The sequence below is a fragment of the Etheostoma spectabile genome, chromosome 5, assembly GCF_008692095.1.
Source record: "Etheostoma spectabile isolate EspeVRDwgs_2016 chromosome 5, UIUC_Espe_1.0, whole genome shotgun sequence".
Lineage (NCBI taxonomy): Eukaryota > Metazoa > Chordata > Actinopteri > Perciformes > Percidae > Etheostoma > Etheostoma spectabile.
In genome coordinates, this window is record NC_045737.1 from 12,801,479 (window position 1) to 12,824,611 (window position 23,133).

The 23,133-nt window shown below is 40.1% G+C and overlaps 1 protein-coding gene and 1 long non-coding RNA gene across 2 annotated transcripts; one reads left to right on the top strand and one right to left on the bottom strand.

Moving 5' to 3' along the window:
• Positions 1–1,403: 1,403 nt before the first annotated feature.
• Positions 1,404–21,785, bottom strand: cep120 (centrosomal protein 120). Its single transcript, XM_032516395.1, has 21 exons — positions 21,706–21,785; positions 21,541–21,605; positions 20,171–20,327; positions 19,260–19,374; positions 19,002–19,146; positions 17,852–18,000; positions 16,525–16,722; positions 16,218–16,442; positions 15,732–15,957; positions 15,126–15,315; positions 14,742–14,891; positions 14,105–14,287; positions 13,927–14,023; positions 13,224–13,388; positions 12,942–13,031; positions 12,665–12,757; positions 12,000–12,161; positions 11,373–11,495; positions 11,165–11,263; positions 2,852–2,997; positions 1,404–2,649 (listed from the first exon to the last, which is right to left on the bottom strand). Exons 2-21 carry the CDS (start codon positions 21,587–21,589, stop codon positions 2,433–2,435), a joined length of 2,979 nt encoding a protein of 992 aa, XP_032372286.1. The 5' UTR covers positions 21,590–21,605; positions 21,706–21,785; the 3' UTR covers positions 1,404–2,432.
• Positions 4,346–13,949, top strand: LOC116689780 (uncharacterized). Its single transcript, XR_004332093.1, has 4 exons — positions 4,346–4,500; positions 9,655–9,657; positions 10,387–10,393; positions 13,937–13,949. It is a non-coding gene; the product is annotated as an uncharacterized LOC116689780 (long non-coding RNA).
• Positions 21,786–23,133: the final 1,348 nt, after the last annotated feature.

Below are 23,133 nucleotides of genomic sequence, written 5' to 3' on the forward strand. Positions count from 1 at the left end.
GAATGATGAATAAATAACAAATAATAAGTGAGATGTGAGAATGGGAATGATGAGTAAAAAGTAAATAATAAATAATAAGTGAGATATGACAATGAGAATGATGAGTTGAACAAGTTGACCAAACCATATTAAATCACTAGCACCTACTACAAGTAATCCATACATAGTTTCCCCTAATTTCTCTCTCTTCCTCAATCTGTCCTCCCGGTCCTCTTAGGAGCTGAACAAGAAGAAGACCCAGAAAGAGATGGAGCACACCATGCTATACTATGACTTTTTATGATATTTTTTGACATACTATACTATGACTTTTTATGATATTTTTTGACATACTATACTATGACTTTTTGATGAAATTTTTTGACATACTATACTATGACTTTTTAACATTTCTTTTCAACATACTGTACCTTTTTATGACATGCAACTTTTAATGGCATTTTTTCAACACGCTATACTATGACTTTATATGACATACTATATTATTAATCTTTGATCAGATTTTTTGACATACTGTACTATGACTTTTTTGAACATACTATACTATGACTTTTTTAAATCATTTTTTACGACATACTATACTATGACATTTTATGATATTTTTTGACATACTATACTATGACTTTTTTAATAATTTTTCACGACATACTATACTATGACTTTTTTGGCATTTTTACACACACGATACTCTGAGTTGTTGTGACATTGTGATGTTGTGTTGTTTATCTAGGGAAAGGGAGTCCTCTAGAGGGGATTCCTAACGTTGGGTGACGTTTACGTTGAACGAGCAGTCTTGCTGCAGTTCGATGAGACATGACTTTTTGTGAGATACATTACCATGACTTTTTTTCGACATACTATACTATAACTTTTTTATGCCTTTTACGACATACTATACTTTTTTTTATATATACTATGCTATAACTTTTTATGACCTGCAACTTCATATGACATACTACACTCTGACCTTTTATGACATTTTTGTGACATATTGTACAATTACTTTGATATACTATGACATCTTTAAGACAAAAATAAAAATTGATCATATAGTATGTCATTAAAAATGTAAGATTTTAATTGCTGATTAAAATCCCTGTTAAAAGTGAACTAAAAGTACTAAAATAAATGATCAAACACTCCATCTCGGCACTGTTTTATTTCTATGCACTTCATATTTGAACATCTACTTGGAATATAGTAAATCAAAATGCATCATTATTTACAAAGCGTTTGAACCATAGAAAAAATTACAAAAAAGGATTAGAATATAATTTATGATGCTCTTTATTTGTTTAAGAGTGTAAATATCTCTCCAGTGGCTCTCTGCCATTTAATAAAACAGAATTATATTAAAAGTCTTTATTAAAAAACTACAAAAACACACATTTACACCGCAGGTGTTATCCCAAAATAATTTATTGCAAACTCAAAAGTCATTTCTGTTCCGATGATAAAAAAATAAATTAATGTTTCACAGCTTCTGCAGGTCAGAGGAGTGTAAGTTTCTGAGGCTGCAGCGCCACCTGCTGTCACATAAAAACACAACAAACATCGACACTTTACAGACTGAACACAAACTTCTCAATCTCTAATAACTTAACACATATTTCAGGTTCAGAGTTTAACCCTCTGATGCTCAAACATTGCTATTTTAAAGGAATAGACTGCTTTTCATGTTTTACTCCATTAACTACTTATCATGTAAACATTTAACTAATTCAGAAATCAGTATTAAGCTTTTAATTTATTTTAGTTCATTCAGTTTACATTTGTTTAGGAAATGTGGATTCATTTGCCAATTCATTTCTGATTGATCAATCATTAAGTTTCTAAAGTGCCCATCACAATAAGATGACGTCAGAATTGTTAATTAATAAATCATTGACAATTCACAAACAAATCGACGACTCATTTCAGCTCCAGTGAACTTTGAGAAAAGGTTCAGGCAGGTTCGAAAACATCTGAATGTCCTTGAATGCATCAGCAGCTCACTGAAAACTGAATGAAACGGTTTTCTGCTTGAAGAAAGCAGAATATCTAAAAGACTATATATTTATATAATATTGTTGGATATAATTGTAGTCTTAATGGTTTAGACATGCAAAACTAGTGGAATGATCCTTTAAAGGACAAAATCACATTTTGTTCAAGTCCATCTTAATACAATACTCAGTCATAATTACACAGATTTGTTTTTGCTGTAATAATTTTGACTCTAAGATGGACAGTAAGGAATGATTACAAACACTCATTAACACTCAGACACGAATGTGTGAAGTTATTTAAGTATTGTGCTTCTGATTTAAGGCCACGTTTACACTGTCTGGTTAGAGTAACACACAGTAAACCTCAGGCGAGTGTGTGTGAATGCAGCCGGAGCGGATGGTTAACCTGTAGTCTCAGATGCGACCTTGTCTCTTGATTGGACGTCAGAGATTTCCTCTGTCCCTCATGGCGTCCTGTATCTGTCTGTTGAGCTCGGCGATGATTCTGTCTTCGTGCGTGTAGACGCCGGTCCTCAGCAGAGTGTCCCTCTCCTCCAGCAGGCGGCTCAGATGTTCGTCAGCGCACTCATTAACACTCTGAGTGAGGGCGGGGCCGGACGGGGACGAGGCGGGGCCCAACCTGTCCTCCTGCTGCTTTAATCTGTCAAAGAAAAAAATCAAACACTTTTCTTAATTAGATATGTTAGATAATAACCACAGAGTGCAGTATGTAGTGCACATAGATACATTTATATATACACACTAGCTAAAAACGTCCCTGTTAAAATTCATGCCAAAGAACTTGAAACCTGAAGGATTTGTCTTCACATGGAAATGCATTTATAAAAACGAGAGGATCTGACCTGTTGAGTTCGTTCCTGATGTCTTCCAGCTCCTTTCTGTCCTGGTGGACCGCCTCCTTCTGCTCCGTTGCTAGGTAACGCAGCCTCATGGCCTCGAGCTCCGCCTGCTGCTTCTTCAGCCGCGTCATGGCGTTTTCCTGCTCCCGCTGCAAACAAACACACAAAAACAAAACATGAAGCATGTGTTTTGGTCTGTCTATAATAATACTGTCAAAATGTCTGTCTGTCAACATGAGTCCTGCCGTCCTGCCGTGGTCTACGGGGCAAATCTGAACTGAGAACATTTCAAAATAAACCTCTGACCTCGGGGATGAAATGTGTGCGTTTGGATGCCAAGGAACTGTTTTTCCCTAATTACACAGAGGTCGGTGATACATTTGTCTGGTTTCACATTTTCATAAAACCGCCCTGAGAAGAATGTTGCAGGACTTGGACGAATTCACACGAACACGATGAGAAAAACTTAATAAAAACATCTACAAAGTCGTATTTCTTTCAGCTGCTCCGGCCTCCAGCTCAGACTTCCCAAAATGACCCACAATACTAATCTGGGCTCGGTCTGCTGGCTTACAGCTGGAAAACAAAAACATGTACATGTTGTGTCAGTCAGTCAAAAGGGATTCAGAGTTTGCAGGTTTGCATCCAACAACCTGCTGGGAAACACTAAGCATCCTCACCAAATTCAAAGTTATACCGACTCAGCAGTTATTTCAATATCTTCTTAACAGACCGACCGACCAGCCGCTGCTAACTGGGAGGAAAAACGTGGAAAACATGGCAAGCAGCAGACTGGAGGTGATTTGAGAAGCTGGAATCTGTGTGTGTGTTCTGGTGATACAGAGCAGAACGAGCAGCCGGCTGATTCTGGATGGGAAAACTAACATGTTCACATTACTGCCCCGCCGACCACTTTTCACACGCCTGATCACCTCCCCTCCTAGCAGAAAAAAACACACACAATCGCTCATGAAAACATCACTCTCTCAGTCTCACTCACACACAGGCGGTGGTATGTTGACACAGGCTCAGCTCTCTGTGGACCATTAGCAGTCTGTATTACGGCAGTTTTAAGGTTAATTACTAGAAAAACAAACATGCTAAACATTTTCTCTAGTGCCCGCTGCCAAGGACAATCTGAGGCAGAGTCCTGAAACAATTAGAGGACGAGGTGATACCGAGGCCTCGGCGGCGACGGGGAGCGGGGGGGGAAGGAGAAAAGCTACTAAAACTCAGGACCATGAAGCAGATTATTTACAGTTATTACGTCATGAATCCTCCCGGCAGCTACACCTGAGCACGAGCTCCGTGCAGACACTGGATGGAAAAGGGCAAATGCAACAACTCGCTCTCGTCACATTGCTTATTACTAATGCAATACACATTTGGATTTCATGCAGTTGGCACAGGCTGTTGATGTAGGCAACTTTTTATTTTTTTTATTGCAGGGCTTGTCTTAAGTGATGGTCCAGCCGGTTTGCAGAAAATCAAACAGGTTTAAAGGCTGACACACCACCACGATTATCGGTCGTCGGACAGTCTGGCGAGGTCGGTGACTCGAGTCGGTTCGGTGTGCTCCGTGCCATCGTCAGTCGGAGGAGCCGACGGTCTTCATTTGGGCTGATTCGACATGTTGAATCGGTGGGTGGGCAGTAGGACTCAATGACCAATCTTATTGGTGGAGTGCTAACCCAGAAATGATGCGCGGGATAAGCGTGACGAACGCCTCTCAAAATTGCACGGCCTCTTTCTAACTTAAAAAGCTTTCAGAAACACGTTTCCATGAACTATTGTCGTTAAATACAAGATCGTATTCAGAAAAAGCCGCCATGGCGGTCTGGCTGTGAAATTCCAGGAAGCCAGACCCACGCAACGTATTCGTCCAATCAGCTGCCAGTTTTCCTTTTTGGGCGACAGTACAGATTAACGCCGTCTGCTGTTGGAAAACATGTTACACCTCGCGCACGTGCAGAACGTACCCTCAAATCGGCGTCGCTTCGGTGTGTTGAGGCACGTTTTTGACCAACTCGTGGAGGCAGTCAGTCCGACGGTCGGTCAGAGTCTTACGCTTGCACACGGGATCGGACGAGTGAAACCGGAAATCAACCTCTCTCTAACAGGATTAAATATTTACCACAACATAAAACATCTGAATGATTTGAAGAAACATCTAGTCATTTTGAATTTAGTTATTTGAACTTAAACTCTGGAAACGCAACAGGATGTCATTAATTGTAAAACGATGGATAAAACACGAAAAAAGGACAACTGGGACTCGCATTAGAGACAAACGAGGATCACAAAACTGAAATCACGGAAAAATATGGTTTAATATAAAATGTCTTCTTTTTGTAAAGAGCTGAGCGACTGAAGCTGAGCTGGCTCCACACCTGAGGGGGTTCAGGGGGAAGAATTTAAATATTACACAATTTGAAAAATCAAAAAGAACCCAGGATTGATGTAATGACTCATGGTCCTCACTTGAATATGATTTTATTCTTCATAGTGAAAATAGAGAAACAATTCCTTTAAAATGCTGCACAGCTCAAAGAGACTCCTTTTATAGGTCTAGTTTAGTCTGACCAACAGCCCAAACCCCCAAAATATTTGGATTACTTAATATAGAAAATAAAGAAAAGCAGAAAACTGAAAGCAGAAAACCTTTGACACGACTTCCCCAGGAGTTAAAGTTGGATGTGAATGAACTTGAGTGCAGCGACGAGGCGAATCACTAACAGAGGCACACAAAGCCCAAAAAGATGTTGGTCAAACGGGTCACATCCGCCAAAAAGACGACATCGGGGAAATATAGGGCCAACTGTGGAAGGACTCTTCTTAATGAAGACTGAACAAACTGACAGTTTACATGTTAAACCGTCCACTAACAATTTTTGTTTTAAACATAAATTAATCCAGACATTATTTTTTTGTAAAAAGATAGTTCCTTTAAAAGGTCAGAAAATAGTTACAATGCCAATCCCAATTCCCAAATCTGAACATGTTTTCAACCATCACGCTGCAGCTAGCGATTGTTGACATTTTTGCTTGAAAAAAATGCTAAAAAATAATAAATGAAATTGCCAATGTTTTTTCTGTTGACCGACTTATCGATTAATTAACTTCCTTGTAACTTATAATGGTCTCATTTCATTGTTGTTGTTTTAATGTGTTGCATTTTCTTGTGTTGTAATTTCTTTTGAGCTACATCTTTTGACTGAAAAATCTATAAAACAAGATTTATTAATAAAAAGTGAATGAAAGGAATACATTATTATTTTTTAGCTTTTAACTAAAAGCCTCAGCTCCACACAATACTCAAAACAGCATCATGGGTACAAAACTAATGAATCCATCAACAGGACTGCATGAATAACGGAAACAATGTGTCACTTTTTTTTTTAATTTGATGTTATTATTCATTGTTGAATTACCAATACAGATTAAAGTGTCTACATAATATATTTGAACTAACCCAGAAGAGATCTGCTCCACACAGGGTTAAATACCTCCACAGCAGTGCTGTATCTCGGAGTGTTTGAAGGGTTAAGCTCAGCGTGTTGGGGCTGCTCTGGCGGGTTTGTAGAGCGATAAGTCCGAGATAAGAGACACAGGAGCAGAGTTTAAGAACCCGGTCTGCCTGTCTGCGATAGAAGCTGCTGCTCAGATTAGAACCACCGAGCACACTGACGGGTTCCTACGACTGGGTATTGTTTCCATAGCAAGCCAATGCTTCTTTAACACCGTACTTGTAGGGATATAATCATGTTTTATTAATTTAGCAAAACAAGTCAAACGTTGGCTAAACACAAGCAGCCGTACAAGGACTTTGCACAAATAAAACGGTTAAGAATTTGGCAATATGTGTATTTAAATCAGGAACTATCTATCAAATCATAAGTTAACCTAACCAGGCAACACTTAACAAAATCAATCAGAACAATTTTAGGGGCATTCATTGTTACGTATGGAAATCGCATGAACAGTTGGCGTTTATCAGGCTGAAACTAGTGATCTACCAAACGCTTGTGCAGTTAAGAGTTTGGTGAATGCAACCTGGAAGAAAAAAGTTGAGGAGATTTAGGATAAGAATATGAAAAAGGAGGCCCTCTGACTTTTTAAAGGCTTTTAATTTGAAACTACAACTGATGTTTTTGCAGTATGGGTTATTTTCATATTAATGTTCTATTAAATCCCTCATTAGCTCCAGAAAATGTATCACCCTCCCTGACCTTCCCTGTCTGGAACACGCCCCTCATACTGGAGCTCCAGGATATTCCAGGAATGCCCAGTGGGAACCATCAGAGAGTCTCCGCTGAGACCAGTAATACTGAAATTCCCTCTGAGGACATGTTGCATCTGCTCTCTGACAGACAGCGTTGTACAAACAGACTCATGAGAGAGGTCAGTTTTAGTCAAGACGGACACGGAGGGAACTGAACCCCAAACGTTGAAAGCGTGAGTGCTTCAACTGACTGAAACCAAGATATGATATGAAAAAATGACTAGCCCGATTTTTATGAAAGCAGATCCAAATCACGGGGCGGAAACAAAACATTTTTCATGTTTTCGTTAACGTAGTGAGATAGGACATGTGTGCTGCATTTTTCTGGTGTCGGAATAATCGGGAAAATGAGTTCCCGACTGGGAAAATTGCGTTAATGGAGTGGGGAAAAAATCGATTCTTAGATGCATTGCGATTCTCTCTAGAACGATTGATGCTCGATTCTTCTAAGTTAATAATCGATTTTTTTTTAAAGTAAACGTCTCCAGACATGTACATATCAGAAAAAAGAGTGACTGAAAGAGGATGGCATAATGGACAAAGGAAACTTAGAGTTCAGGCAAGAGTGCAGCAAAAAAAACACACAAAAATGTCCAAAAGGACAAATAAATAAGTTTTGTATACATACAAATAATCTAATAAGAATTACATAAAATTGTTAGGCAAAACACATAAAGGCTGTTGATCTACTTTATCACATTTCATCTGACCGCCTCATGTTTCATGTTCTAAGAAGCCAATTCTCCACCTTAAACATGACTGAGCCTCTGATACGGAAGATCACTGAGAGAGAAGGGGACTTTCACAAGCATCTTTCAGGCTTAAGCATGGAATGACTACAAAACAAAAACCTCAGTAGACAAAACATTTCATTAAAACTTGTGTGACAAATACTATATATGTCAAAATCTAACAAACTCAGATATATAGTATTTTTTTAAATCATGCACTGAAATGTACATAAAATAATTGTTGCATCGATAATCGCTTAAGAATCGTATTGGCAGTATGGGTCTGTTACAAAACTCCACTGATGAGTGGTAGAAACACGAGTGTCTGTTTGTACTGGACCAAGTTATCTGCTGACTGAGCTACAGATTATTAGAGATTTTGCATTAAAAATAAACACAAAACAAAAAGACCAACTTTGATCACTGAGGCTTTAAACAGGTAAACACCACTGGATCTTATCTACCAAACTTTATTAACTACAAAGACAGCAGACTTTGGTAAACTGGAGGTTTGCACCGATGTCTCATGTTACTGTTGGATTTACAGATATAAATATTCTTTCGGTACGGGCCTATATAAATGACCAAATTTAGTTTCCTGACCTTCCACTTGGGCTGTAAAAATACCAAATTTAGCTTCCAGCCTCAGATCTTTAATCTCTTTGTCCCAATATTTTTGCTTTGAAAAGACCAACTTAAGCTCCTTGTCCCAATATTTTGGATTGAAAAAGACAGAGGCTAACTCTCTGATCTAATACCTCAGAGCCGTCTGGACATTAATTCTCGCTCTACACCTCCTGAGTTGAAAAGCACATTATTCGTCCGACAAGAATTTTTATGATCCGAGTTGAGCTAAACAGCACGCCATGCGAGGCGCTGAGAGGAGAGAATAAATAGGCCAGGAGAGGCCGAGAAAAACCAAACAAAAGCCGGCTTTAAAAACCGCCGAGCACCAAGACGGATGGTCGTGTAAACACAGGCCTGATATTTAATAAAAAGCGAGAGTGAATAGTTAGCGCTTGGCTAGATTATTGCTCAACCCAATCCCAGGGATGATTAATAGGCGGGGGGTGACACTCAGCGCCGAACCCCTTTAGAGCTGCATAAATCACACCGTGTTTTCTTTACGATGATGTGGCACTTAGAGAGGGGAGGAAGGAGGGATGGGAGGGGGAGACAAAGAAAGAGAGTATAAAGAAAGAAAAGACAGGAGAAGACTTAAACCAAATGACAAAAAGGTGGAAAGATAAGGAAGTTATGAACAGAAAGAAATGAAGTATGAGCTGGAAAAAGGAGAGAGGGGGAAAAAGGAATGAGGGTTAAGGCAGAGAAAAAGAAAGGGAAAGAAGAGGTAAAAAGTGGACAAAAAAAAGGTGAATACAGGGATAATAGAAGTGGAAAAATTAGGTAAAGAAAGGAAAAGATGGAAAGTAGAGAGGAAAGGCAGAAGACAAAGAGAGATAAGAGGCAGGGAGATAGAAGAAGTGGCTGAAGGGAGAGATTGGGAGGAAGAAGAGAGACTGATGCAAAAGAAGAGAGGAGAAAGGAAAAGGCAGTAGGGGAAGAGAAAGACTAAAAACAAATGACAACAAAAAGGAGGAGGGAAATGGAAGTTATAAACTGGAAAAAGTGTGAGGTGGAAGAATAGAAAAATATGAGAAACAGGGGTAAGAGAAAGGAAGAGAAAGACAGAGGGAGAGAAAAAGGTAGAGAAGGGGAGAAAAACAGAAAGAGAGGAAGAGAGATTGATGCAAAAAGAAAAGAGAGGAAACCATGTCTGTCCAGTTTTCCAGCTGGTTGATTTCAGTAACAGTTATTAGTTTGTCAGATAAGGTCTGTGTGTGTTTACATTAGTCTTAGGCTGACTGAAGCCCCACTTAGTGCTGTGTCTGTGTGTGTGTGTGTCTGTGTCTGTGTGTGTCTGTGTGTGTAGGAAAAAGGAAAGGAAAGAGTGAGAAAGAAAAAGAGAGGTGTGTTTTTTCACCAGATCCAAATATTTAGCTGAGGTGAAGTAGACAATGAAATGTGTGAGAGCCATCAGTTTAGTGCGCGCACACACACACACACACACACACACACACACACACACACACACACACACACACACACACACACACACACACACACACACACACACACACACACACACACACACACACACACACACACACACACACACACACACACACACACACACGTTGGGTTTATGCTAAAGCAACCAAACCTTTTCCTGCTTCACATTAAAAGCTTTCAACTGGCAAACCGACCGGATGCTTTTATTGTGAAGAGATCAGACGTGATGAAATGTTTGTCGACAACTTGTTTTTAGCTAAAGGAAATTTTATCAGAGCTTCTTTTCGCCTTTATGCACACCGGCCACATACATACTGTACTGTACTGAACAGATGACGTCGGCGTCCCGTTCCCTCCCCTCCTCCGCTCTGTGTCTTTAAACAGAGCTGTTAAATGTCCTAACACTGCCAGCTCGTCTCCAGCAGCAGACAAAAACCTGCAGCGTCCTGAAGCTGCCAGGTGTCCCAACAGAGAAAAACTACTGTTATCTGCTGTGAAAAATAACCGGTGTCAGGAGGAGAAGCCTCAGCGTGGCTCTCCACTGTGTCTTTAGTTTGGAGCTAAAGTTAGTCTCCAAGGTGTGGCTTTTTTGGTTTGGTTTTATTTGACTTGTAGAGTGATTTTTTATCATCCATGCATTTATTGATGTCAGTTCTTCTTCTTTTTTTAACATTTACTGTCACATCATTATGCACTTTCCAAAAGTCAAATGTTCTCTGTTGGGGAGTTTAAGGAGGCTTCAACATCTGAGATATTAAAACTGTCTGGCTGTGAGGAAAAACTGACATGCTGACATTATTTTATCCGTTCTAACATTCGACAGAAGTTATCAGTCAATTAATCTGATATCATTTTGAGAATATGCTGCTTTTTTGTCTATATTTTTGAAATTTCACAGACCAAACAATAGTCGGGATAATAATGACCAAATGAAGGGATCATGAAATCGATCGGTTTTGGCTGTCCTAGCATTGTCTGATTTGTGTTTGGTATAACATAACATTTAGTTGTATGTACCTATTTACAACTTCCTGCAGCTAAACAATACTACTCCACATGGAAACTGACAGCCTTTGGATCCACTGACTTTGGGTTAGGAATGGACCATTTTTAAAAAAAAACGTCACAGACTCCACTTTTTAGGTCTTTTGAAAGTTAACTCTCAGAATTTTTTATGAAACTGTGGTGAGTGCTTCACTGTAAACGCCCCTCCCTCCAGACGAACGGTACCTGTTTGAACCTGGCCAGCTCTTTTAAGGCGCGCCCCCACTGCTGCTTGTAGTGCAGCTTGGACTTGGTAGTGGATTCCAGCTTCCTCTCCAGCTCCACCTTAATAATCACACAGCAAAAAGATCAGCAACTTGTCTTTTGTTTTTGTTTTTCTGCTTACATGTGAGAGACAAGTAGGTAGTAATGATGTTAAACACGAGTAGATTACCTTCTCTAGAGTCAGTAGGTTGACCTCTGACTGCAGTCTGAACTCTGGTCTGATGTTCTGTTGTTCTCTGTAGAGCTGGAACTCTTTCTCCAGCTGTTTGTACCGAAACTCGCCGTCTGCAATCTGGACGACACAAACAGAGAAACAAGTTATTATTTTTAACACCTCGGAAATTGGAAGTCGGAGCTGGGAATGACGCCACACCCGAGTTGAATGCGTTCCATTTACAAATCGGATTTTATCATTCTGGGGTTAGCCAGGTTAGCCATTGATAGCAATACCAGGGGATAACAACGTGTTACCCTGATTTTGTCGTGCATACAAACTGCGTGACAACATGTCCACAGGTAGAAGTTGGACAGGACTGTGTGTAAGACTGATTTAGTGAGACACAAGTAAGACAGAAGTGCTAATAACTGTCTGTTACTACAGCTTTCCCAACTGTTGATGCACGGGGCAGCCATGTTGGATTTTGAGATTGGGGTACTGCAAGATTGTCTGACTTCCCAACTTGGAAATTTGAGTCCAGGGTGCGTGTTTACAACAGTGACCTCCGGAATAGTATAAATGGAACGCAATATCACTCTGACACAATCAAAAGTACACACACTCTCTCTATCTCTGTACCTGTTGCAGCAGTCGACCTCTCTCCTCCTCCATCAGTCGGGCTTTGTCTCTCTCCAGCGCCACCCGGTGGTCACAGTCCTGCTGCAGCCTCCTGCTGCTCTCCTGCAGCTCCCTCTGGGTCAGATCGTGTTCAGCTCGCAGCTCCCTCTGCAGCCTCTGAGTCTGAACACACAAACAGAACCACTGTCAAAACACACGCTTTAAAACACTGTGGTTCCTTTAGCGGAAAAATGTGGGTAATACATTGATAACACTGTTATTCTGAGTGTCAAATTAATAGATTTATGTGCGTACTGTGTATCAATTGGACACATTTAAGTTTCAGTTCACCAATATGCCACATTTAGATTTTTTAGAACAGATTCCATAACCCTCTTTTACACAAGAGAAATTAAAATGCCATAAAAGTGAAAGTGTGATTTTTCCCCAGAATGTCGCCACAGACACAGTTCATAATACTACAAATGCAAGAGCTTTCATCAGTGGCTCAATCCCCATTGTGTTACCTCATTGGTGTTAGTGACTTAACAGACAATTTTTGAATAAAAATCTTCCAGATTATTACTTTTTCATTTAAAAAAAAAAAACCCTTAACATTCACTAGTTAAAGCTGTTAAATTCTGAGGATTTGCTGTGTATATTAAAGTGTCAGAGGTGAGTCTGACCTCCAGCTCGGATTCAACCAGCTGTTTCTCTCTTTTCTCCAGATTAGACAGAGTCTTCTGAAGCTGCTCCTCCAACAGACTATACTCCACCTCCTGCGAGCAGAAAGAGATTTGGGGAGAAGCACAAGAAAAACACGGGCAGTCATTTTAAAATTCAGATTTAAGTGTCCCATTAGTCTATATAAAAAAAGAAATCTTGCATCATATACAGTAATGTGTAAGTGTTGTGTGTATTGTTGTACCATATACAGCAGTAGGGTTGTGCGTTTTTGTGTACCTTCTTCTTGACCAGAGCTTCTCTTTCTCGGTCTCTCCTCCTCCACTCCTCTGCCAGAGCCTGCATGTGGCTCAGCTCTTTCTTCCGCAACTGAAACAAACACACATTAACACACAAAATATCATATTATATATATTTCAGTTGACACAGTCAACATGAGGGACTACTACTACTACTACTACTACTACTTGTGTTTACATTACGTTATCTATAACACTTTATTCAATCATTATACTTTTTTCTTTCTAGTCTTATCACGTTTACTTTCAGTCCTGTGATTACCTGATCATCAAACAGATCCTCCTGCTCTTCTTTCCACAGCTCCAGCTCTAGGGCCGTGCGGTACTCCTGGGTGTCTCTGGGGGCTGTTGGAGCTGGGGGGCCCAGCGGGACAACGCTGGGAGCAGCAGGGTGGGAGGACGGCTGTGGGGGGACTGCAGCTTCGTTCTGATGACATATGAGGATTAAAAACAGGTGAAATTTTACCAGAAAACTTGAAAAGTGGTCTGTACACTGACTGACCATTTTATCAGGTAAACCTGTGAAATCAAAAGCAATCTAATACAACAACTAGGGATGTTAATGATTATCAGTTAACCGTTAACCGACAGTAAGAATTTGGTCCGATTAATTCTATAAAAAAATAGTTTTAAACAGCAATAGAATTCTTGACTAGCAGCAGTGCAACTTTGGTCTGCTTAGTTTGTGGCTCTCTGCTGGACAGCGCTCACAGCAGAGAGCTACATCACACATGCCCCTATATCCATGAGGACTGGCAGGTTAAATTGGCCGTCCTAAACAGTGTATGCCAGGCAGAGACTGGATGGTTGAACTGGGACTATGTTGTCAGTTAACGGTAAATGATCGGTTACCAAGGGCCTGCTATAAAATCCAAATAAATATCCTAATTGGCATCCCTAAAAACAACCATTTTATTTCAACCAATCCATGCACACACATACACACACACACACACCTGTCTCACCTGTGAAGAGTCAGACACAATGACTTCTCTGGCTTTGACCAACCCCAGGTCCTCCAGTGTTGCCACATAGCTCAACTCTGCCACCTTCCCACTGGGACTGAAGGATGGAAACACAGTGGTTTAGCAGTGGTTACCATGCACCATGTCACCAGTCTGTGAGTCAGTGTTTGGTTCCTACCGGTGTGTATTGAGCACAGGGATGCGGTCTTGGTGAGTTTGTCTCCAGCTCTGCTCCCCGGTTGATCCCAGGACTCTGCTCCTCTCAGATCTCAGCAGGTGAGACAGCTGGACGGAGGCTCGTCCTATCAACTGGTCTCTGCTGGTGGAGTCTCTGTGCCAAACCTCGACAACCAGAGGAACTCTACAACACCACACAGATACCCACAATGAGTCCAGACAAATTATACATTACACTGCAGGGCGTCCAGCAGCTCCATCATTAATGTTCACAGAGACAAAAACTATATAAAACACATTTAGCATTCCTGCGGCACCACCTGCTGGCCAAATGTGATTTAGCAGAGGATATTATCATGGCAGCATCACAAACTGTCTAAAGCAGCAATGTTTCTTTGTTGTGCACAATGTAGACTTATCAGAAGGAAAGAATAAGGTGCAGATGAATCAGATAAAACACAGATCTGATAAAAAAAAACACTGACAAACAGGACAGTTATTGTTGTTAAGAAGAAACAGTATAAGAGAAAGTATGTGATTGTCAATACTTGACAATCCTTCCTCACTCTACCAACAGGTCATTACACTGCAAGCATTAGGTTACAGTATGTATGTAAAGTAGTTTTGTGTGTTCCTACTGGAGGAATGTGTCTTGCAGTTGCTGGGGCAGAGCGGCAAAGTCGAAGGCGCAGTAGGACTGAGGCAGCGACGCCTCCATGTTCCTCTGCAGCTCCACAGGAGGGTTGGTCATGATGGGAGCTGCACTGCCAAAGAATGGATATGAATACCTGAAATACAGCAAACACACAACCATCACTAAACAATTTAGACCGCTGTACTGCACTGAATAGTAGGTTATATAAAATTTTATTATTTATAAGATGATTGCAACTTTCATTTTTTTCTGCTATGATAAGTATATTTCAAGGCTAAACTAGACGAAGGCAGACTATGCCCAAACTGTATGTTATAATTGCAACAATATGTCTTTACAGAGGTGGGATTAAGGCTAAGGCTTATACCTGAGCGTTGCAGCGATGGGGTGTGTCAGGCTGAGGTTTCCGAGGCTACGGAGGTCCAGAGAGAAGCAGTAGTGATGGGCGGAGGAGGGGATGGACACTTTGGGAGCAGAGACACTAACAGATGATGCTCCACCTTCTGCTGTAGCTTCAGTCTGACTCTGCTGCAGCACAGGAAACTCCAAATCTGCAGCTGGACACATGAACAAACACAATGTTACTCCTCCTTGGTTATCTGAAATTTCTAGGGCTGCAACTAACAATTATCTTTATTGTTTAATTAATCTGTAGATTATTTTCTTGATTAATCAATCAATTGTTCGGCCTATAAAATGTCAGGAAAGAGGGAAAAATGTTGATCAGTGTTTTCCAAAGCCTAGGATGACGTCCTCAAATGTCTTGTTTTGTCCACAACTCAAAGATATTAAGTTAACTGTCACACGTGAAGAAACTAGAAAAACATTCACATTTAAGAAGGTGGAATCAGAGATGGATGAATTGATTATCAAAATAGTTGGCGATTAATGTAATAGTTGGAAACTAATGGATTAATCTCTGCAGCTCTAGAAACTTGTATGAAGCGGACGTGTGGTTATTTCCCAGCCTCACCTGCCAGAAGTCCTGCCTGCTCTTTACCACGTTGAAGCTCCTCCAGCAGACTCTCTGCTTCGCTCTCTGTATGAGAGGAAGGAGGGGGGAAAGGAGGACCAGGGGGAGAAAAGTCGGGAGGTTTTCGGACCGGAGAGGAGCTTCGAGGTCTCTGTAGAGCAGGAGGAAAAGAGGGAGGAGGGTTGAGGTGTGACTGAGCTCCACCTCCTTCTTTCTTCCTTAAAGACTGGAGAAAGGACAAAAGAAAATATGATGACGAGTAAATCCTGCTGCTCACACTACAAGATGTTTTCTGTCCCTCGTAAGGATGCACAAACTAAATTACCAATCTATTCTTACGTTTTTATTTTAAAGATTGTTTCAGTTGGAGATACCTGCTACTGCAGCGAAAGATTTCTTTTAACAGTTAAAAACCACATATATTCACAAATTTGCATATTATCCTTTGAAAGCTTGTTTGAGTCCACATTTCCTAGGTGTGTGTACCTGTGGCGTGACCTCCTCCCTCCTCAGGGTAACAGCCACCCCAACAGTCGGCTGCAGGTCGGCGGGAAGAGCCGGCAGCACCTGTCTGCTACGTTTAGGAGGTTGGAGTATAAATGCTCCCTCCACTGTCGCTGCCTTGTTCTCTAGATCCACAGACACAGCAGCCAGAGCTGAGAAGGAGACGTCTGTACTGCCCAAAGAGCGATTCCCACAGCACAAGTGGATCTGAAGAGAACAGGAACCTCTGATGAAAAATGGCCTAAAAACAGGTTGTAATGAGCTGTAAATGAAAATCTTCCACACTCACCTGTAAACTAGGTTGCTGAGACAGGAAGGTCTGCAGGATCTGTTTGCTGCTGCGGATGCGAACAGAGGCGCGCTCCGGCTCGAAGTCGGGGCTCAGCAGATTGTGGAAAGGCTCACTGGTGATGTCGTTCCCCAGTAAAGAGTAGTAGAAGAAGAACCCTGACCCCTCCGCTGACAGTTTCATAGTGCTGGGGATCAACTGGGGGGAACAACAAGAGAGCCTACTCAGCCATTTGATGGTTCAAACTCGACTATATAATTGATGGGTCAAAGCTTTAAAGTTGTTTTTTCAATTGAAAAAAATTCAAGTATCACCAAAAATGGTGATACTTTTTTTGTTGGATCAAAAGTTTTTAATTGAAAAGAACAAGACAGATAAACATTCTGATGTTTTGAAAAGCTGCAAAAATGTTTAAATGTATTACTCGACTAACAGCTTATCTGCTATTGATTTTTTTTTTCTTCAAGCGACTGACAGATGAATAAACATTGTCGTAATTTAGCTTTCCATATTGACAAAGAATAAAATAGTTTTTACCATAGTCCACATTTTGAACTAGAAGGGCACACGGAGAGCACAGACCTCTGCCAAGGCACGCCCTATCTCACAATGTTAACGTTTTATTGCATAATTTTTAGGTTGCTTTCACACCTGGAGCATTTGGTCGGATACTTCTGGTTCGTTTGAAGGCTCACCCGAACTCTGGCACGGATCAAACAAACAAAATCTGGTCCGCAAACAACGGGGGTCTTGGTGCTCTTCCAAGTGAACGAGAGTTCTGTTCAGTATTTACTAGACTGCAATTTCGACCTTGCGCACAAGGGATGATAACTTTCAGATTCATGAGCTCTTTTGAGCACATAACGCTGGTCGTCTGTGTGACATCATCTCTCTCTCTCTCTCCTTCACTCGCTCTCTGTCAGCAGCTCATTGTTCGCCTCCTTCTAAAATATTAGAAACGCTAAAGCAGATCACGAAAGGGTTGTATCATGTGGACGCGCCAACAGTTCTGTTGTCATCACTTAGAATTCCTCATGGGGGAGACAGAAACTACGTACTATTGCTTTAATGCAGTGTGAATTTGGTGGATTTGGGAACTCAACACTACACATATGCAGCACATATTAACGAAAGTGAAAAAAATATGTACTGTTTGTCTGCCCTGTGATTCGGATCCCCTCAAAAATGTTATGGGTTCCCATGCTACCATTAAGTTTTATGAAAATCAGGCCAGTAGTTTTTTCTTAAGGCGTTCTACTGAATGATACCACACTGCATAGATGAAGGTTAACAAACAGATGGTCAGAGGTCAACATACTGTTCTCACCTGTTCTAGTTTGGTAGCAAAAGCCACAGTGACGGACAGGACGAACATATCAGAGCAGTGATCTGCAGGTCCAACTTGATGGTAACCCTGATCTGGGATCAGTGAGGCCTCCAGCTTGTCTGGCAGCAGGTCACTTACTGCAGGAGAACCTACGAGAGCAGAGCAGCATACGAGTTACAACACGAGAGGGAGGAAAGAGAACAGAATATAAAAATTTCATTTACTCAGAACTTCTGGTTCATCTATTTATTAGAGGTGTACAATTCAGAAAATGTCAAGATTCGATTCTGAATTTTTAGGCTTGCGATTCAATATCGATTTTCAATTCAAAAACAATTCTTGATTAAAAAAAGATGAACAGTATGTACTGTAAATGTAGTTACTTTTCCCATGTATGTATGTATGTATGTATGTATGTCCACATTATTCATGTGGATTTGCTATTTAAACATCCTGTTATGATGTATTTGTATGTTGTTTGTAATGTCTGTAAGCTACTGGGACCTTGAATTTCCCCTTGGTCATCAATACAGTATCTGTCTATCTACCATGTGATTGCAATAGACCTACAATAAAAAAACATAATAATAAATAGAAAAAGTAAAAATATTATTAATTGATTTCTGGAATTTTATGAATCAATTTTGAATCGGTAGAGCTCGAATCGCGATTTGAATGCAAAACGATATTTATGTCATGTAATTTTCTTATTGTGAAGAATTTTGTGCTGCATTCCCTGTATGTTATCACTGATCCAAAAGGTTCTGAGTTATATGCTTCATTTTTTCCTTTATGAACTGCACATGAGTGAGAATTGTGGGATCTGGATCTCTGCAGAGTGTTGCAGATATCACAAAGCTTACCAGACAGACAGAGCAGACAGACTGCCATCAAGAAATCCAACACAAAAGTGTTGTTTTGAGTCTTTTAAATTACACATTACAGCTGAACATGTTGTTTCTACTGATAAATAATCATACAAACAAAAAAACAGCTCAAATTGCCATTTATTCACTTTTGTGTCCCAGTTTTAACCTTCTACTGCTGCATGTGTGTTATTATTATAAACTATTAATTACATATACAAGTAACATACAAGAGATAACAGTAATGTAAAAACAGCAAGAACAGCACTGATGAACCAGCTGACCTTGTCGGGGCGGGGCCTTCTTGGCTTTGAACCTATCAGGAGAGGGCTCGGAGGGCTTGTTGTCGTTCTCCAGCGCCATGGAGAGGAGGAGGGCTGGTTTCTGTTTGGTGTATTTACTGCTCAACAACGGATACCAGCGAGGCTCCTGATAGACAAAAAATATAATTTTTTACTGGTCTGGTCTCAGTGAACAACAGCTTGGTGTCCCTGATTGTAACACTTCAACATGTCACCCAGACAGAGGGAGCAGAGGTTCACCTGTTTGACGTCTTGTACAGATCGGAGGTCGAGGACGATGTAGCCGACACTCTCTCTCTTTTTACTAACAGAGTCGACAGCAAAACACTGAAGCTTGATGGGAGTTCTCTGCAGTCTGGGAGGACAGAAAATGCATTCATATTAAACAGTTTAGTGTTGATTCATTTTTACAAAATCAAACACTACTAGTCATCGTTGGAACTTTTCAATCTCTTCTTACAACTTTTATCTTACGGCTTTTTATTAAGTGATTTTATTTGTTGTAATTATTTAATTTTAAGGGCTTTATGTTGTTTGACATCTTTTAGTTTTTATTTTTATTATTTGTTTTTACTGTAAATCACTTTAAAATGTAATATTGAAAGGTGTAATAAAGGTATTATCATCATTAACAAATATAAATATAATATGCATTTCCTGCTGGGATTCTGAACGAGCAACACTGGTCTGTATAATAACATGTCAGGGGAGCCCCAGCTGCACCCCACATCCCTGTATGTTAAACAACTACAGCGGATGGCTAGGGCCATATTACAAGATAACCTGCACCCTATGAATGGGCAAGCAGCAATCACTCTGTTGAACAAACTGTAGAATTACTTTCACAAAACGCACAAGCGCTTTGGTCCTGAACGGTTTTCTATTCTTTATATCCATGTTTTACTGTCTGTTCTATATGTTTAATAAATGTGTGTGTATGTAAGTTATGTTAACCTACAAAGTTTTAAGGGTGTCCTGCCTCTTAGACTGTAAACCTAGTTTACCTACGGGTAACAATAAAGTAACCTGAACATGATTATTGAGTCCTGTGAGAGAAAATTGTCTTTTTACTTCTTGGCTAACTGATTCTCGGCTGTTCTCGCATCTCTTTGTAATGTTGTTAATCAAACAAACATGCAAGTAAGTAAGACCTGTGTTGATGCAGGGTCCTGCGATCCAGCTCCCAAGCCAGCTCGGTGCTGAAGAGCGGCTGTTCTCTGTGCTCTACCGGGTCTGTGGCCAGGTGCTCGCCATCGAAGCTCGCCTGGACCACCAGACTGAGGCGACCGCTCTTTGGGAAGTGGCGACCTGGGGAAAGAAAGATGGGTTTAGATAGATAGACACTTTATTGATCAGGGGGAAAATTCAAGAAAAGGGGAAGTTCAATTCTATCCTAACTTTTTCTCCTATGTACAAAACAAACTTTCACCTGGTGAATTACCACCAGTGAAGATGACGAGCAAAGCAAACTGACATTTTAAGTTTCATCTACTGCTTACAATGAGTTAGATAGATACAAATCTACAGGTGGTAAGCCTGCCCTGGGAGTGACTTTCTACTTGATTTGACAATAAAAACAGTAAATAACTAAGTAGAGTTAAAGAAAAAAAGTCTACAATAAAGTCCAAGTACTCTCTAAATCATTGCCATTTCTCTTTGAGCCTCTATAAACATCACTGTGTCACTTAACGGGACATCACTTAACAATGATATCCCTTAACCTCAAAGATGAGGAAAGCAACACATTTAAGATGAATCCCAAAATCCAGATCCTCATATCACAATACTGATGTAAAGTATAAGGCAGCAAATAACGATTACCCTATTGATTATTTTCTCCATTAATAGTTTAGATGTTTGGTCTATGGAACTTCAGAAATCAGTGTATCTGTTTCCCAAAGCCCAAAATGACGTCCTCAAATATTTCAAAGATATTCAGAGATTACAATCACTGAGGAGAGAAAAACTAGAAAATATTCACATTTAAGAAGCTGGAATAACATTTTTTTTTTTTTAAATAACAAAAAAAAAAAGACTGCTGTCAGTGGTGGAATGTAACTAAGTACATCTACACAAGTAACGTTACTTTACTTACATACAAATAAGAGGTACTTGACATAATTTTAGGTACTTGACATAACAATAGTACAACCTTCTTCTACTTTTAACACTTTACATTTAGTTTATTTTTGTGCTGATTCTAACGTACTTTTACTAAAGTAGCACTTCTAATGCAGGACTTTTACAGGTATTTTCACAGCGTGGTGTTAGTACTTTTAACGTTGCTGGGGTAAAGGATCTGAACACTTCCTCCAGCTCTCGGACAGTTGACGCTACTTCAGGTCAGGGTGGATTTAACTGCTAAAGCTAACTAGCTTGAACAGGCTACTTAATAGCCAGCTGAATATGTTACACATGACAGTCGTGTAACTGAATTAAGTGTTAAAAGACATATAATATTGTCTCACGTAATGTTAACTGTCTAATTTACTTTAACGTTAGAAGATAGCTGTGCGCTTACCTTCGAGGATGGACACAACGATAAGAAGTTGGTCTGTCTTCGAAGCCATGATGACATTTGTACAACTGTAACGGGAAACTGTTTATTCAAACTCCTTTTTACACTTTCGTTTGGTTCGGAAAGTTAACGTGGACGTAACATTTAAACACAACAGAGTTTGTGTACTTGGACGCTGAGTGTCCGTTGAATGCAGCAAACAGCCGCTTTGTTGTCAAGCTTTGGCGCCACCCATTTTGTTTTAAAACCGGAAGTGATGACAAACACGCTAGCGTATTCACCGCCCCCTGCTGGTCGGAGGTGGAAGTGCAGGGCACTGCACGTCATTACTTCTACTCATAGACTGTTGCTACAGTCCAAGTAATCATTATCACACTAAAAGGGAAAATGAGTCATCATAATAATAATTATTAATAGTAATCCACTTATACTAAACTCGTGTGCCTTTATTAATAAACTTACATAAGTAATTAAACACTAATTAAAAAAATATGATACATTTTTAAATTCAAAGAAGACAGGAGACCATTAACCAACTGCAATTGATGAAGGAATAATATTGTACCAAAATATGTCTCTTCTTGTTCATTATAAGGTCTACAAAAACTAAATTTAGCCTTATTGGAATCTCCATATATTATTCCATGTAGTAATATTATGGTGTTTTTTGTAAATGAATGCTGGTTTATGTACAAAAACAAATATTTTAGTTTTTTTAGTGTCACTTATAAAGAGAAAACTGCACAGACCAAAAAATATATATAAACATCCTTTAATCATGATTGCCAAACATATGAATTAAGGCATATACAGTATAAAAAAGCAACAGCAGGTTCCATGTTTATACGATTGCAGTGTAATTAACTGGATACACCGGGTGGATGAACTGAACATATACCAAGCAGCCTTTAGGAGACAACACTGGGTCTCCCAAAAGATGACAGCATTTTGTAAACAGAGTTCATAGCGCTATATTCAAGTAATAGAATGATCACTGATACTATGCAGGTAAGGTGTTGTGTTTAAGTGAGACAGAGCCGCTGATAGACAAGGTCGGGCCATTGGGATTGGGAGTGTTCCAACTCGTACTAGTAAATACTTCCACCCCGCATGACAAGAACATTGCATTATGCTACATTAAAGGGAAACTTTTAATGTCAATGTCCAATCAGTTTTGATGGTTAAATCAAGCCGTTTGAAGCAATAAATTTCCCAGTGAGGGCTATATTGACCGAGGGAGCTGAGTTCTCACCTGCAAAATCTGTTGTTCTTCCTGCAGCCAGTGACGAGACATTGAGGGAGGAAGGAAGGCAGGGAAAAACTACAGGCTATTTCAGCTTAGATTTCTCCAGGGTAGCCAGGGAGCGTGCTCTAGATGCTACTCATAAACACAACTTCCAGTTTTCTTTGCGTCTATTGCGAACTGTGAAAATGGCATCCCAAAATGAGTGCAGAGTACTTTATGGACGAGAATAGAGTTTACAATGTTTTGGCTGATTTCAGCTGTGTTTCTTCGAGCCAGAGTGTGCGGCAGAAGAAATGCAGCGGGGAGGATGTGGCCGACAGGGACTCCCCAGAACCTGAGCTGCCAAAGGT